Here is an 18,718-nt window from a genome sequence, read left to right as displayed (position 1 = left end):
AATCCTGAAAAACAAAGCACAAGTCAAACACAGTTAACAATGCTCACTCATAAGAAGGTAGGAACAAACCCCAAATCATCAATAACCCTTTGGAAATTAGAAGACTAAAAAACCTTGTGGCAAAATGTGTTTGTTTGCATTTTCTAAAAGTCATTATGCATTCTTGTGGGTCTCTTTACTAGATAGTATCAACAGTAAGATAAAGAAATAAAGTGGAATATAATTTGGGAAGTCTAAATTGTGTTTAGCATTCATGAAATGTGCTTCTACACTAAACTGTATCAAGACAAAGGAAATGAAGTAAAGTAAGTTTTGACAAGTAAAATTCAACTTCTGAGAATTTATTATTTTTTTCCAAAGATCAGCCATTTAGTGTCATCAACCTTATTAAGTAGCAACACACAAACAAATATATGTCAATTATGCTCAAGTACCTTCCAACAAATCCAATGAACAATTTTTCATTCAATTTAACTTGACTTTTCAGCAGCAATTAACGCCATTGACCAAACTCACTTTCTTGATATAATCTTTTTCCTTAGCTTCTAGGAAGACATATGTTCCTGGTTTTCTTCCTACATCCTTCACCTTTCCTTCTCAATATCCTTTGCAATCTCTTCTTTCTAGATCTAGAAAATAAAAATTTAAATCTATTCGGTTTTGGTTCTTAGATACCCTTCTTTTTTTGATAGACATTTCCTCTGCAGGTTATCTCATTGACCTATGAGGTATACTCCAAATGTGGATTTCCTTTAAGCCCATCTCTCACTGTTCTCTTAACTCATGAAATGCATCGTCATCAATCTAGTTTAAAAGCCAGAAACACAACTGTCTCCTCATACCTTGTACTCTCTCGCCCTATAAATTCAATCCATTACTAAGCCGTATCAGTTTTACTTACTAAATATTGCTCACTTCTCTCCATATCTCTCCAGTTCTGACACTTTAGTCTACATTTTCCTCTTGCCTACACTGCTAGGCTAGCCTCCTAACTGGTCCCCTACTGTTGGTTTTTGCACACACCCTAAAGTCCCTGGTCTGTGAGGTTATTTTAAAAAGAAAGACCTCAGCATGTAATTCTCCTGCTCAGATACTTCAATAGATTCCAGTTGTTGTATGGATTAAAAATCTTTAACATGAACAATATGGCCTTGCTGTCACTGTCCCCTCTCTTTCTCCAGCTTAATCTTAATCCTCTGCCTCACCTCTGCATTCCAGGAATGCTGGTCTGCTTTACTTCCTGAACTTTTCCTTCCTAATCTCCTACCCCAGGGCCTTTATATGTGCTCCTCTCTCTAACTGAAACACTCTTCCTGTCCGCCGTCCCTAGCACTATCTTCATCTAATTAATTCTAACTCCAAGTTTTAATCCAGCATCTCTACCTCAGTGGAGCCTGCCCTGATCCATACTTCTCCCTGCATATCTCTTTGTAATACCGATCACATTCTAATTTGACATCTCTGTGTGTGATATTTCTCAAATTACCTCTCATTATCTGCCTCTCATTAGACTCAAAGGTCAATAAGGGCAGAGGCACTATCTGTTTAGTTCCCCGTTTCATGTCCAGAACCAAGAACACTGCCAGACACATTGGCTGCTCAATACGTATTTTGTTGGGTGAAAGCATATCACACATTATGTTTCCCACCCAACCTCAAGTGATCCATCTGTCAGAGACCCTTGTTCCAACAGACACTGGCTTCCTGATAGCATAGGCACAGCCCTTTTGGAGAAGGTTATTGGGCTGTTGGATAAAACAGTGCTGCTTTTGACTGAAGTAGAAAGAGCTGGGCAAAGAAGGGAAGGACAAGAAAGGAAAGAAAACAAACAAATATAAAACGATGAGACTAATTCTGTTGTCTGTCTTGGAAACTAGCATCTAAAACAACCCAAAAGAATAATTTCCAAAAATTTTCAGAAAATCATTGCATCATTTAGAGAAGGCTTCTTTGAAAGATATTTCTTTGAATATGCTAGTACACTATTTGTTTTAAAACTGCCTTATTTTATTACATATTAACAGTAAGTTGTTACAAAATAGTTGTTAGAGGGAGGTAAGGGTAAGAAAAGACATGCTTCTTATGGTTGCTCTATCTAATGCCTGCCATAGAAAAGCTTTGCTTTTTGTTTGTTTCTTTCTTTGTTTCATCATTAATGTCATTAAATATCTCCATTAAAGAGTCTGTTCAAGTTTGGTCAAATTAAATTTTTGAGATTTTTTGACATTTCGTGAGGGGGGTGCAGGTGGGGTCCAGTTGAAAATTTCAGCACAGTCAAGCTTCAGTCAGTGGTCTAGAAGAGTGTTTTTCTTTTTTTTAACTTTTATCAATTGCCTTTGCATAATTATGATGTTTATGCATTTTGCATTGTTGCTGGGGATGGCAGAAACTGCTAATTGTTCCCTAGTATTTCTTTTTTCCTTTCTTACATGGCGATATAACTTTTATCTGGGCACATGACCACCCAGGTAACTTTGCACTTCCTGACTCCCTTGCAGCTAGGTGTAGTCATATAACTAACTAATAGCCAATGGCATGTCAGTGGAAGTGATTTGTACAAATTTCTGATCATGTCCTTAAAAGAAGGGCGCAGTCATGCTCTCCCCCTCACTGACTCTTTCCTTTGACTGGCTGCAGTGCTAACAAGGGAATGATGGATGAACCATCCAGAACCATGAAAATGGTATATACTGGTAAAACAAAATAGAGCCTGGATCCCGTGATCAGGGAGCCATGACATCAGCCCTGAACTGCCTCATTCCAGATTTTTATGTTAAAGAGAAATGGGCATCTATCTTTCTTAAGCCTCTGGCATTTTGCATCCCTGTATTACAATATAAAACCTACATTCTAACTAGTTTTAAAGATGTGTTACTTAATTTAAAAATTTAGAAAGAAAAAACAAACTAAATTATTTGTTCGGTCAGTGCAAAGGCTGGTTTGGGGAGTGATTCTCCTCATGAATAGATATGCACTTTTCTAAATCACAATGATTACATTTTGTGAGTTATATATGAGGGCTCACATAAAAGTATTCTGAGAAAAGGGAATTAAGATTTACTGGAGATTTTACATATTTACTCATTTAAACTCCTAAGTAATTCTGTCAGGTAAGTATTATTAAGGTCCACAGCTAATGATTCCTGAGCAGGCATGTCAACACAGGTTTCTCAGATCTCAAAACATATTTTCTTCCTGTTATAATTATTTTCAAGTTATTTAAAGAGATTCTACAACTATATGAATACCTAATCAATAATAAATATAAACTATTTGAAGGAAGTGTTAAATTACATTGCTTTATATTCTTACATTTATTTTTGCAAATGTAGTCACAGACATGTTGAAATTCTAAGAAATGACTCACTCAAAACTTAGAAAAATTAATTTGACAAAGGAAAATATCCCTTTTATCTTAGCCCAATTTACTTACTTAGATTATTCTTTTACATTAACTGCTTGGAGTTGAATACTCATAAAGTAAAAAAGAAAGGCTTTTTATAACCCTAGAAAGTATTTGCTCTGCTCTCTGACCTATCATTCTCTTTACAAGCTGTAGGAGAAAATTGTGTTTAAGATAGGTTATGTAAACTATATATAAAATTCTCCTTTAAATGGCTATTTTGGCTCGCTTTCATAGCACACATTATGAACAATGGAACAAATGAAGTTATTTTCTTATTTTTCTTTTACTGGTGAAACTTAAACAAGCATAGCAATTCATTATAATAAGAAAAACAAGATTTTTTAGCTCAACCATTGGCTTTCCTTTTAGATACCTGAAGGTAAAGAGTAAAATGCTATTTGATGGATTTTTGTCTCCTATTACAAACATTTCACAACCCTCCTGTGGTTATTTCACTGAAATCATTTCTCTTGTTAATCAAGATTCTTTACTATTATTGTATTTCTCTACCAGATTAAAAAAATAACTTAGTATTCTGTGGTCATCCCTATAGGTTTCTTCACCCAACATCAATATTTAAAAGCCCTTTTCCTTGCCTCATTCTACTATTGAAGCTGAGAAAGCCAGATTCTCACAACATTTTTAACTACCCGTGCAGCTAGAGATGGTCATGTGAGACAATTTTAGACAGTGAGACCAAGGGGACATCTTTAGAGCTGTGGCTCACAATAGCCACCTTCCCCCATTTTCCCTCCATCTATGCCCCTTTTCTCCCTCTTTTGGCTAAATATGAATATGATGTTTGGAACTACAGTGTCCATTTTGAAACCATGGGACCACAATTTATTCGTTATTTTACTTAAATTCTATTTCAGATTTTATTCTTTCCTCCATGACTAGAAAGTAGTATTGTGAAACGTAGTGTGTTTAGAATGTGAAGCCATAAGTTAAAATCTACTACTTATTAGCTCTGCAATTTTGGCTGTAACTGATTTTTTGTACCATGATTATAACATCTAAAAAAATAGGCATTTAAAAAAATCTACCATTCAGGAATGTTATAAGAGGTAAACTATATAAAACCTAACACATTATAAGTGCTTAACATGTGATAGTTATTATTATTACTTAAGATTCTTTGAGTCTATTTCATTGTATACATTTATCCTACACCTAAGATATACACCCTTTCACATCACTCCATGCATCTTAAATATCTCCCAACTGCTTACATTACAGTGCTCTAAAATCCTTTTAAGGACAGTCTCTCAATGCTGTCATACTCAAAAGGTGTCCACACCCCTCATCCAAGAAAGAGCAAATCAAACTTTGAAGGAGTGCTCCTATGTAAACAGCTATTCACCTCAAGGAATTCAGCTTTGTGTAATAAATATCTTCTGTTTTTTTCTGGTTTGTTTGTAATTAAACTTTTAATTACTAGAAATTTTAGATTCACATGTATTTGTGAAAGTTGTAGAAATAATAGAGAGAGATCGTGCATTTGGTAGTACGTTTTTACAAGGAATTTGTCCATTTCATCTAACGTGTCGAATTTATGTGTTTGGAGTTGTTCATAGTACTCCCTTATTATCCTTTTGATGTCTGCAGGGTCTCTAGTGGTATCTCTTATTTCATTCATGATATTTGTCATTTGTATGTTCTCTCTTTTTTCTTTGTCAGTCTTTCTGGAAGTTTGTCAATTTTATTGATCTTTCAAAAAAATCAACTCTTTGTTATATTGATTTTTTTCTATTTTTATATTTTCAAGTTAATTGATTTCTACACTGTATTTATTATTTTCTTCATTCTGCTTGCTTAGAATTTATTGTAATATTTTTCTAGATTCTTGAAGTGCAAGCCTAGATAATTGGTTTGAGAATTTTTTCTCTTTTTTAATATATGTATTTTGTGCTATAAAATTTTCTCTCAGCCCTGCTTTAGCTGTGTTTCACAAATTTTTATATGTTATATTTCACTTTCATTGAGTTTAATCTATTTTTTCGTTTCCCATGAGATTTATTCTTTGATTCTGGATTATTTAGAAGTATTGTTTGCCTTCCAAATGTTTGGAGACTTTCCCATTATCTTTATGTTATGGATTTCTACTTTGATTTCATGTAGTCAGAAAACATTTATGATTTAAATTATTTTAAATTTGTTGAGATTTGTTTATATCCCAGGAGATGCTCTATTATCATTTGTGTTCCACAGGCACTTGGAGAGAATGTGTATTCGGCTATTGTTGGATGGAATGTTCTAAAAATGTTGTTTAGTTCCTTGTTGGTTAGATCATTGGATGATAGTGTATTGAGTTTGTTGAGTTTTTCTATATTCTTGCTGATTTTCTGTCCATGTGTTCTATCCATTTTTGAAAGACATATTTATGTCTCCAACTATAGTTATAAATTTGTCTATTTCTCCTATCAGTTCTGTCAGTTTTTACCTCACATATTTTTGCAGCTTTGGTGCATACAGATTTAGGATTATTATGTCTTCTTGGTGGATTGATCCTTTTATCAGTATATAATGTCTCTTTCTGTTTTTGGTAACCTTCTTTGCTACAATGTCTACTTTATCTAAAATTAATATAGCTACCCATGCTTTCCTTTGTAATGATTCCATGATATATTTTTTTTTATCCTTTCACTTTTATCTGTCCATACTGGTGATTTGAAGTCAGTTTCTTAAAGAGAACATGTAACTAGATCATGTTTTTAATCCACTCTACAAATCGCTGTCTTAATTGGTATGTTTAGACCATTTACATTTAATGTAATAATTGATATGTTAGGGCTTTAGTCTGCCATTTTATTTTTTGGTTTTAGTTTGCTCTCTGCTTTTTATTTATCTGGGGTTTTTCTTGCCTTACTGTGTTTTACTTAAAATTTTTTTTAAGATTTCTATTTTGATTTTTCTCTTGTGTTTTGAGTACATCTCTTTGCACATCTCTTTTAGTGGTTGCTCTAGACAGTGTTATATATTCATAACTTATCACAGTCTACCTATGTCCTCATTTTACCTGTTTGAGTGAAGTGTTGAAATCTCATCTCCCTTTCTTTCCCTCTACCCCTACCCCATTTATGATATAAATGCCTTAGATATTCCATCTACATACATTTAGAACCACATCAGACAGTATTTTAGTTTTTGCTTCAAACACCAAACATAATTTAGAAAACTCAAGAGGAGGAGGAAAGCCTATTGTATTTACCTATTTTTTTAATTTACTGTGTTCTTTCTTCCTTACCCCTGTTCCACGATTCTTTTTTTTATCATACCCTTACTGTTTAGAGAACTTGTTTATTCCTTGTTTTAGGGTATATCCGCTGGCAACAAATTTCCTGTTTCCCTTCATCTGAGAATGTCCTAATTTCCCCTTCATTACTGAAGGATGTTTTTGCTAGGCATAAGACTCTTGGTTGAGACTTCTTTTCCTTTTAGCACTTGACAAATACTGTGCCTCTTCTTTCCTACATCTATGGTTACTACTATGTTTCTAATTGTTTTTACCCTGTAAGTAAGGTTTTGTTTCTCTCTCCCTTACTTCAAATTTTTTTCTTTGTCCTTAATTGTTGAAGTAACTTATGATGTCTCTCAGCATGTAATTCTTTGGGTTTAACCTGTTTGTGGTTTGCTCAGTTTCTTGAATCTGTATGTTTGTCTCTTGCTAAATTCAGGATGTCTTCAGTCATTATTTCTTTGTGTACTTTTTCATCCCTACCCACTTTCTCCTCTCCTCCTGGGACTCTAAATTACATGAATGTTAAATCTTTTGTTATACTCTCACAAGTACCTCACACTCTATTTTTTTCAGTCTATTTTCTCTCTGTTGTACAGGTTGAGTATTTTTTATTGTTCTAGCTTTAAGTTTACTGATTCTGTCCTCTATCCTTTCCATTCTGCTGTTGAGCCCATCCACTGAGGTTTTATTTTGATTATTACATTTTTCAGTTCTAAAATTTCAAATTGGTTGTTTTTTATACCTTCTATTTCCTTGTTGAGGCTTTCTTTTTCCTTGCTGAGACCTTCTATTTTTTATTTATTTATTTCAAGAATGAGTGTTATTGCTTGTTGAAACATTTTTATCATGGCTGTTTTAAAATCTTTGCCAGATAATTACAAAATTCTTCTCATCTGGTGTTGGCATTTATTGATTGTCTCTTTTCATTCAGTTAAGAGATCTTTCTGATTCTTGTTTCTTGTATGATAATTGATTTTCTATTGAAATCTGACCATTTCCATTGTATTTAAGGGGAAGAAAAGGAGAAAGTGTAACCCTTCCATCTTCCCAGAAGTAAAAGTCCATAATTTTAATATCTTTTAAAATAGATATTTTATATATTTTTCTCTTTTAGGAAGAAATACTCATTATAATAAAGTTGCTTATAGAAATAAGTATATATGTATATAACATCTTCATATTCAAATAGAATTGTGATCTATAAATATATATGCAAATTACTTTTTAAGTACATTCATCAATCCCACATTCCATCACAGAGCACTGAAAAAATTTCCTTGGAAAAAGTCATATGTTTACTTCATTATTTTGTAATTATTCTTCTGTCTATTTAATTTTTTTGTCTATTTTGTATATTAGTTTTTCTGTTTTCTTTTTCTCATATTCTTGATAAATAGAGATCTATGTGTGCATGCTTATGTATATATGTTTATATTATTTATGTATGTTTAATTTTTCCTAAAACCAAACACTATTGTCAATATAATTTTATCATTTTATTCTGCTCTTATTTTCATATCAAGTTGCTCATTTATAACTAATGTCTTAGGTTGGTTGTGAATTTTGCTGAACAAATATTAAACTACTCCATTTTAATTTTTCTGCTTGGAGAACAGTTGTGCCAGTCTCATCAAGTATTCTTAGGGTTGCACAATTTATTTTAAGGAGAGAAAAATTTATGGCATTTTCCAATTTCGATGCCAGTGTTTAGAAATGATGCCTATTTTCATCCTTGAAATTTAAAAAGAAGCATAACTACTCAAATCAGGTTTTTCTAGTTAGGGTATGTTCTGGGGAGAAATTCTTTGGGGATTATGTTAGTAACCATTTCTGTGATTTTTCACACCTTTGTTTTGTGTTCTATACAGTTTATTTATATGCAAGTATAATACTAGTAGCATGATTATGAAATTGAAAACAGAAGTGATTCAGCTAGTTATCATAGACTAGAATATTAAAGGGTATCTGCACTCTTTCTTAATTAATTAAATATCCTTTTCTGCATAGTGAGAGCTTTTGTTCTGATTCTAAGAACGCTGCTACTTCATTTTAAAAGTTCAATGATATAAGCTGTAGCATTTCTCACATTAAAGTGTCGTAGTGCCTCTGTGTGAGAAATTGTACTTCTAAGATTCCTCCTGGGAACTCATGCTCTTTTGAATTCTCTATGTCTCAGAATTTCAGAGCTGAAGGAACCCCAGAGGTTGTCTTATGCGTAACTTATACAAGAGTGTAGTAACTCTGACACACTAATCTCTACTCATTAAATCTTGTACACTTTGGGGAAGAAGTAGTAAGTTTATCTCTTTATTTAAAAATGTCAAGGACGAGATAATAGCCTATGCAGAACTCTCATGGCCATTGACACAAGTTTTTAAGAAACTTTATAAACTAATGTTAGGGTTTTTATAACTTCTTAATTCCTTTTATCAAGTCCTATAGCTAAAACATATTCTTTTTGAGCTTTAGCATAAAGAATGTGCAAATATATTGCCAGTAATGTTTTGCCCCACCGTTCCTATCACAGACTCCCTGAAAAGACTGAGTAATAATTACTCTAATATAAAGTTTTCACAACATTATTTACAGAATAGGTCCCACTCAATATCAGTATTCAACCACATAAGCAGTCATAGTTATGCTGATACTTAAATAAGCTTAATTTAATCCACATAACAAACATTTCCATGTTACGTATTGTAGGTCTTAAACAACTCCTTGTTGCTTGATGAATTAAAATCTTCTTGTCAGACATACAAGGCACCGTTTGAAATGCCCACTTCCTCTCTCTCATTCTTCTGCAGTCTTATGGAAATTCCTGAAGTCCTTAACCAGGTCATGCTCCGTGACACCTCCCTGACTATATGCAATTTGTGCCTTTAGTTCAGAGCTCCTTATTTGCATAGCAATCTCTACTTAAGTCATCTCCTCCATAGAGCCTTTCCTGACCGTTTCTTCCTCTGTGGAACTGAGCCACTTCCCTTTTTGTCTGCCCTGTACCTGACCCATAGAGATTTTGTATAATAGTACCTAGAACTCAGTTCATTGCCCCAAAACAATGACAAGTCCCTGAATGTCTTGATGGCAGAGCTTGTTGTCTCATCTCCCCTCCATCTACTTTTTTTTTTTTTTTAATAAATGATCCGGAGCAAAGGGCTTCACATAGTTCATAGCATTAAGTCGATTAATGTTGGGTTTTGCTTTGCATTCCATAGCTATAGGTTAAGAAAAAGACTTTCATCCTTTCTCTCCACTTCTAGGTAGGACTTTTAGAAAATCCAGAGAGGCCTGAACCACTTTATTATTTGAGGTGCCCAGATTATTGAAAAATGAAGAAATAGAGTAACATCTTTTTTTGTTTTCAATCCAGTCATTTAATTTCTGTGACTCCATATTGGCGATATGTATAATTTATTTGGAAATCATTTCAAACGTCTTTGTTGGACACTTTTGTTCCACAGTTCTCTCTCCACCCCATGGCTTTGTTGATTGGCCCACTTCCTCAGCTTTAATCAACTATGTCGCACGTCGATTTGGTCCCAGCCATTGCTTCACAAAACTCAGTTCAAAAGAATGGTAGCCTTTGCAATAGGTTATGTCATTGGTAGTAGAACACTTGGATTCTGCATGGCTCCTCCCAAAATGTTCAGATTAGGGAAATAAAGTTGATATATAGTTATTTTATATTTAAAGGGGAAAAATAGGCCAAGATGAATATTCTCCCTCACTTTGACACAGAAATAAAATAATCTATTTAAGACTATTCCATTGCTAACCCTTAAGGTGAAGAATCAGATTCATCATTTTATTATTTCATTTATTAAAATGTAACATATATTTTAACAGAATTTATTATTGAAACAAATTTCAGTGTTATCATTGACCTCCTGTTATGCTCTTGTAAAATTAGTGAGTATTTAAGTAAATTAACTCATCCAAAAGCAAAGACTTATTTCTTGCATCCGTTCTTCAGTTATTCTAATAATTGGCTTTTAGGCAAGTCCCTAATGTTTTATATTATTCTTTAAAAAAAAGGTGTAAGTATTATTAAAGATTACCCAGTATTTACTCCAGTCAATAATTTTCTATTATATTACACTAAGATGAGTTTCTCTGTATATAACTGAACTAAGAAAAAATTTCCTTTTCATTTGAAAACAGAATGACATTGACGAACTTGATCATATTCTCACATCAACATTCAAACAGGAGATACCATATTATGAGTTCCGATCACTCCAAACTGAAATCTACCCTCAAAAAGAATGTGAGTATTTTCCAAATGCATCAATTATTCTATTTGTCACATTTCAGTGTATGTAACTACTTAATAAATATTATAGCAAAGGATATAGCATTGCTGATGAAATGTTTTGACAATTCCCATCCCCTGGTGAGAGAAGTGGTTTTTATTCTAAGGAAATATTTGGATAATGTGTGATGAAAATTGTTCATCATAGCATTACTTATAATTACCAAAAATGGAAATAACTTCCAAAGATAGGTAACTGATCAAATAAATTTTGGTGCATCTGTTAATGCAACCATCATAAACAAATTTTTTCATAAATTGATTTGCTGGCTGGAGTGATGCTTTGATATATACTTAATCGAATAAAAGCAGGGTATACAGCAGTAGATAGAGTGTGATCCTCTGTTTTAAAAAGTACATATGTTTAATAGCATATGTTTATATATATATGTATATATATACATATATATAAATTGATGGTCTGGACAGATATGCGTCTGCTAACAGTTATGTTTGGGTTGTGCAATTTCGGAGATTACATTTTTTCAGTTTGCTTTATCTGTGTTTTGTACAATGACTACATATTATTTTTATCATATAAATATATATATACATATATAAAGAAAAGCATATATAGGAGATACTATAAAAAAATCATACTTCTAAATGTTATCACGAGCTCAGTAGCATACTTTCTATATTAGTTTGTTCCTGCGTAGTTGGTTGACACATTGTTTATAATACATTTATATGCCCAGTATGTGCCAAACACTATGATGGAGATGTAATGGTGAGTAAGACAGGCATGGAGCAAAAGGATATTAGAGGTCTCCTGTAGGCATACTGTAGGACTAATGAGCAGGGATTTTTTTCTGTATATTTTCTGTGCTATTTGAAGCAGTTTTATCGTCAGGCTGGCAGGCCTGAGGGAAGTGGGAAGAAAAGAATAGGAGCCTTAAGGCACAGCCGACTGTAATTCACCCAGATGTGCTAGAACCTGCATTATGTATGGTGAGGTTACATTATGGGGAAAGGTCAATGGTAGGCTAGTTTTGAATAAATAATTTGTGATAGTAGTGCAAACTTATTTTTATTTCCCATATACATTTTAACAACACAATTCACTTACAAAGGTTAGACATTAGGTTGGGATAGAAAAGGAACATGACATGATCTCTCACTTAAGACACTCATCATTTAACTGGAGAAACAAGATAATATATATGTAATAATAGAAAGAAACAAGGTGCTACACTTCATGAAATTCATTATACTGACAAAAGAATTTTAGAGAAAAGCTGGATTATTCTTCAGGATATGCTTCCTAAAGGAGGTGGGATTTTACCTCGGTCTTGAATTATGTGTCTCAGTGAGAAAAGAGAAAGGAAACAGGAATTCTAAGGAAGAGAAAGTGTATCCAAAGGTATGAAGATGGAATTATTACACAACTTTACAAATTCCCTCAGCATTATATTTATTTAGGGTTGTGGAACGAGAATTGTGGGGTTGGAGAGGAGAGGATGGCTGTGGTCTCTCATTTTATAGATAAAGAATTCAAGGTGGGTTTGAAAGTGCTTCTTGGTGTCTCATTTAGGTTGTAGGATATGAATTTTAGAGTTGGAAAGGATGGAATAGACTTGGTCCTTTATTTTTATAGAAAAAGAATTCTGGATTGGTTAAACTGGAGCACCTGATCATGTGGATCTGATTCAATAGGTGTGGGGTACAGTCAAGCTTCTGCTTTTGAAACAAGCTTCCAGGTAAAGCTGATGCCGGTAGTCCTCAGACCTTTCACTGAGCATCAAGGGTTTAGAGCAGTGGTTCTCAAACTTGGTGCATATTATAATTAGCTGCAGAGCCTTCAGAATATCCCATGTCTAAACCACAGCCCCCAAATTAATGAAGAATCTGGGAGTGGGTTCCAGCTCTCAGTACTTTTTAAAGTTTCCCAGGTGATTCCAGTGGGCAGCCAAGTTTATCGATCCCTAATGGCTTCATATTACTCTCTCTTTACAAAGGTTAGAAAGTTAATAGCATATGAAAATTTTGAACCATTCTTAGAATGTAATGATTATTCTGTATTTGAAGAAATATTTTTATAAAAAATTGCATTTTTAAAAAGAAGCTAAAAATGGAAAGTTCAATATAATCTAGGTAATTCATTCAGAAACCATATTGCTGGGTATTGCTAGATGGCAGATGCTATTAAACCCATAACAAGCAAATAACATAACATTAGGTTCTAATTCGTAGTGGAAGTGCAAAATAACATAATACAAATTACATAATAAAATATGCAAGATAGACATGGATATGGCTGAACTCATGTTTCTCTTGCCTCCTTGGCCCTATAATCTTGGATCAATGTCAGTCTCAGAATATCTGGTCTTTAAGACCTTGCACCTATATTTTCATAATGTTTAAGTTGAATTGATGATAAGATTTGAGAAGCCTTTATACATAAAGTGGAATTAATGGTAGGCTGTTGAAGAACTTCTCTAGAAACACCACTAGAGATATTCTGAGAGGTAAATTCAGCGAACAGTGAATTGGGTGTATTTCCGAATGTCTATCCCTGGAGACAGTTCTCCAATTATTTGGTGAAATGTTTCATTTATTAAGCATTTATTTATTACTCTATATTTTAGCTGAAATAAATTGGAGGTTAGGACATTGTGAGGGGAAATAATCATAAGGAACTGACAGAGCATACTTGTGTATTGACCTATCCTAAGGAGGGGACATGGAACTGCCCTCAGATACCTATGGTTCTTTAAAAATATGAAATTAAATGCTATGTTAATCAAAACTGTTTATCTTATTATTATTCCATCCTCTTTTCTTTTGCAAGTTGATTCTGGTAAATTCTGGATTTAGTCCCTGTCACTTCATTTATAATAAGTAAATTGCTATTCCGTGCCACTATGTCTTGGTCATTTTCACTTCTGTCTAGCCAATAAACTTCCTCATTTGCTTTCTTTTCCCTTAGTCAGGCAAAGTTGAGGGGGATGGGAGTGTTGCAGAGATAAGATAGAAAGTGTACAGGAAATCAAATCTGCTTTAATGTTCTCTTACCTTGTAATGCTTCATTATTGAATTAAAAATACCATTTTCCACTGATAAGAATTTTCCACTGAAAAAGTTCTCCCTGGAAGTAGAATATAATACAAGGTTTCCAAATGAACTTGATATATTAATGCAATGTATCATACATGCATTTTGAACATAACAGTCATAGAAATAATTCATAACAACTTTCTAGTGTGTGAATCATCAGGGCTTGTGAAATCAATATAGGAGATCATAACAGACAATGTTTCTGATATGTAAGATACTAGAATAGAAAATATCAGAGTGCATCCCTTAAAATAAGAGTATCACTGTGAGCAGATTCCATTTTGGTTGTAGTTGTCTGTATAAACACACGTGGTCTGAGCCACCATGAAATCAGTTTGAATGACTTGACTTGGTGTAGTACACCTGTACTAACACAATTGCTTTAGTCCTTCTGTAGCTCTCCCCTACCCTGAGTTTCAAGCCATATTCCAGAGTCTTATAAGTCTTAAACTGCAGCAGGTATGTGAATTTCCCTAACTTCGCTTCCGAACCCTTTCAAAGGCTGGGTAATGCTGAGGATCTCTTGTTATTGATAGGAAAAAATAAGTAGTATAGCTTGTTTTTAAAAGTGGCTGGAGTTGGCAGGTTAAATCTCTGGAAGTAGCAGTCTGGGGAAAAGGAAACTAGGTTACTTTGAGGCAGATCATGTACCTTCACCCAGAAAGGAGAATGGCTTAATAAAGTCCATGCCAGTTTCTAGAAAAGCATGTCAAAATGTTTAACCATTTACAAAAAGTAGTAATATCTTAATCTGAAACAGGACAGCATATGATCACCAGCGACATGTGGAAATATTAATTCAGTATATTATCTCCTAAAATGTCTGTGAAATGAGGAGCATGTAAGTGGATATTCAGTACACATGTAGTAGTCACTGTGGCCCTAGGATTTATCTTGGACTTGTAATATCTTTAGGTTCACAGAAAATAGCTCATTTGCTATCTGAGTAGAGGAGAACTGAATGTCACTGAGTTGTTTCTTTTTATATCATCAAATAATTTAAACATGCAGAAAAATACAGAAGATAATATAAAAAACACCTGTACCTGTCATTTAGGATTGCCAGATCTTAACATTTTGTCACATTTGCTTCAGATCTTTTTTTATAAGAAGTAAAATTCTACAGATGTAGTCGAATTTCTCTGTTTCCCTTTGTGATTCCATACACTTGAAAAGTAACCATTACTTTAATTAAACTTCTTGATGACCATTCCCTTGCAGTTCTTCATTCTTTTACTACATACATTTGTTTCCTTAATTCATATACAGTCATGTGCAATTTTGTAGATTTTGTTTAAATGATAATCACACTTTTTCTTCAATGTACTATTTTTGCCCAGTATTAATTTTTTTATATTTATACATGTCTTTATGTAGATGTAGGTCATTCATTTGAAATATTCTATAGCATTGAATTGTTTGACTATACCACAGTATGTATCTGTTCTCCATTATTACCCATTATTATTAATGGGTAATAATGTTTTCAAATGTTTTATTGTTACAATTAATTCTATGATGAACATTCTTGCATATGAATTCCTATGCATATATGTTATAATTCCTCAGGAGATACAATTACCAATAGAATTTCTGAGTTAAACAGGTATGTACTTATTCTGTAGTGATATTTTCAAATTTCTGTGGAAAATACTTTTACTAATTTATAAATAATTCTACCAGCAGTATTGTGCCATTGTTCCACATCTTTTCTATGTTAAGAATTGTGAGTTAAATATATTTTTTGCAATCTAACAGGTGTGAAGTGGTATCTCACTTTTTAATTGACATTGTCATTACAGATATAGTTGAGCATTTTTCCTCTGTTTATTTACATTTCATTTTTCCTCAGTGAATTTACATTTAATAGTCTTCATTTATTTATGTTGGTTATTTTTTTCTTACTGAATTTTGGGAGATTTATCTCTCTCTCTCTCTTCATATATATATGTGTATGTGTATATATATATATATATATATATATTCTGGATAGTAACATTTGTCAGTTTTATACATTGCAAATATCTATTTAATTGATGGCTTGTCTTTTAATTTCTGTGTTATATTATGAAGCATATAATTAAATTCATCATAAAACTTGGTATCAGAGCTGATCCCCACCTCATTCTTGAAATTATTTTTGCTCTCCTTATTCCTTTAGTTGCCCTAAAGTTTAGTTGTCCTATATTTAGGATCAATTTGTCAAATTCTGTGAAATACTCTAATAAAATTGAAAGAACATTGTAGATTAATTTAGTAAAAACTGTCATTTTTATTATACTTAACTCTCTCTGTCATAAGCATGATACTTATTTATTTGGGTTTTTTTACATCTTTCCAAAAAATATATTTTTTGAAATTCTTAAAAACCGTTGTTAGATTTATTTCTGTTTATTTCATGGTTTTGTTAACATCAAAAATATTATTTTAAAATTATTTGTGACTACTCCTTTTCTTGATACCTATGGGATTGAGCCAGGGATCTTCTAAATGTAGCATTGTTCTACATGGAAAGAAAAGTTTTTGAAAATGAGGAATTACTAATCTTATTCCCTGAAAAGAAAATTAGGAACAGATGGAAGCAATATCAAGGATATTTTACAAAAAAAATTTTTTAATGTCTTCCCAAAATATGAATTTCACAATGCATGAAGTTGTATGGACCTTTCTAGTTTTCATTTTAAACCACTGGAGAAGAAAATTGGGGCAATGAAAAAATCAGTGCAAAAGAAAAGAAATGGTGAAGATTATTTCACATTCTGACATGAGAAGTAATAGATGATAGGAAAAAATGTAGTCATGTAAACTCACTTCAAATTCGTAACAAACGCATCACTGTTGGGTAAATACACAAAATTAGGAACAGATTTACACATAACACATTATCAAAACTTGTAGAGCTTGAGTGAATTGGAGCTTTGGCATATAAATTGATTGTAAAATGATGGATTCTTCCACTTCATTTTTTTTGATAACACAACCTACCAGTACAGATTTTCACATATCCTACCAAGGATATTTTTAGCATATTTTCAAGTTAATTTCATGAATTGATGGTTTAATTTGTATCAAATAATAATAAAATTAAACAACCACTTTGAATCCTGCAAAATGAGTTTTTACTTGATTAACCAAGAAAAAAAAGAAAAAAGCATTTTTTTCAGTATTATACTGCTATTATTCACTTTTACAGTGTTTCTTCAAGGAGTCTGTATTTCTCCAGATGTGAAGTTTGAAAATGAATGCTTATAAACGTGACTATGGTTTAAGGATGGAAGTAAAAATTAGGAAAAAAGGAAGAAGGGAGGTGGGGGGAAAGGAAGAAAAATTTATGTCGGGGCTAGAATTTGGCCTTCTCCACACTTGAGTTATTCCCCAGACCAGGAAACACCTCTGACCTTGAGTCTACTGGGAACATAGGGAAGACAGAACAATATGTCTTGCAGAATCAAGGAAACTTCCCTGGTCTCAGGCTGCATTGTAACACTATAGAGATAGGCCATGTGCCATCCTGAGTCCAACAAGCATTGAAGCCAACCCTTGACCACTTTGACCAATGAGTGGTTAACCATCTCCACCTCTCAACAACATTCATAATTCGTTTCGCATTCTGCTCATTGCCATCACTGTAATATCACATAACTGTGTTGTTACAATAAGGGAACAGGTGTGTAATAATTGAGGACTCTAGTTATAGATGAAAAAGGTGTCTGCAAATGTAATATTTTCTCTCAATTAAGAAAACTTTGATCAAAAAAATTCTGTTAAGCAGTCTTATTTGTTCATTTATATTACAAGTGTAAGCAAAGTGTCAGACACTCTTCTAGGCACTCCAGACACAGGGGACCATTATAGAAAAATATGTTTTTGTGGAGTTTTATTTTAGTGAGGGCAGCAGAAAAGCAATAACAAAATAAGCAGTTTTATTTCAAAAGGGATACTGGTAATGACAAAAATACAGTAAAGTGAGAGTATAGGGAGTTGGGAGGTGATGAAAAGTCATGCAAAGATTTTAAAATGGTTTGGTATCATCTAATTTACATTTTAAAAGATCATTGCTATAGAGAACAGATTACAGGTGTATAAGAATGGAAGCAGAGAAACCAGATAGGAGGCCACAGTGGTCTCAGGGAGACATGATGGTGGCTGTCACCTGGTGTTGGCAGTGGAGGTGTTGACACTTGCTCTTACTTGGTAGATATTTGAAAGTGACGATGGTGAGACTTGCTGACATATTGTCAAAAGCCCAGGAAGGAGGTCATACGTGGTGTTCACAGCCATGGCCTGGATGAGATCATTCGATAGAAAGTATAGTTCAGAGCAAAGGTCTGAGTCCTGGGCAATGCAGTATTTAGAGATCTGGAAGAAAAGTTTCCATAAAAGGAGACTGACAACAGGAATGCCGGCTGAAGTTGGAGTATGGTGTCTTAAGAGACAAGTGAAGAAAATGCTTCTGAGGGAAGAAAGTGATCAACCATGTCACATCCTACTTCAGAGAGTAAGAGTGGAAAATGCCACAAAATAATTTGTGATTTACAAAACTATTCATTAATACCAAAAATGCCCCCCAGTGGATCCAGGTGTTCCCCAAATCTTTGTACCAAGAATACCATGTAGATCTTTTGGTTTCTCCTTAAAGTCTGTATCAATGGATAGTGTCTCTAAAGCAAATACTGGGAAGATAAAGAAGTATAGTTCTGAT

General features: G+C 33.3%; 1 protein-coding gene across 4 annotated transcripts in view; it reads left to right on the top strand.

Annotated features, from left to right (window-relative positions):
* BANK1 (B cell scaffold protein with ankyrin repeats 1) overlaps nucleotides 1–18,718 on the top strand; it is a 314,550-nt gene that overhangs the window by 100,591 nt on the left and 195,241 nt on the right. For all 4 annotated transcript variants that reach the window (XM_061191673.1, XM_061191672.1, XM_061191671.1 and 1 more), the window contains one exon: nucleotides 10,809–10,914. In XM_061191673.1, the coding sequence (XP_061047656.1) occupies nucleotides 10,809–10,914 (106 nt within the window). The remainder of the gene's footprint in view (nucleotides 1–10,808; nucleotides 10,915–18,718) is intronic.

Source organism: Eubalaena glacialis, chromosome 5 (assembly GCF_028564815.1).
Source record: "Eubalaena glacialis isolate mEubGla1 chromosome 5, mEubGla1.1.hap2.+ XY, whole genome shotgun sequence".
NCBI classification, from domain to species: domain Eukaryota; kingdom Metazoa; phylum Chordata; class Mammalia; order Artiodactyla; family Balaenidae; genus Eubalaena; species Eubalaena glacialis.
This window is presented reverse-complemented; position numbering and strand designations above follow the sequence as displayed.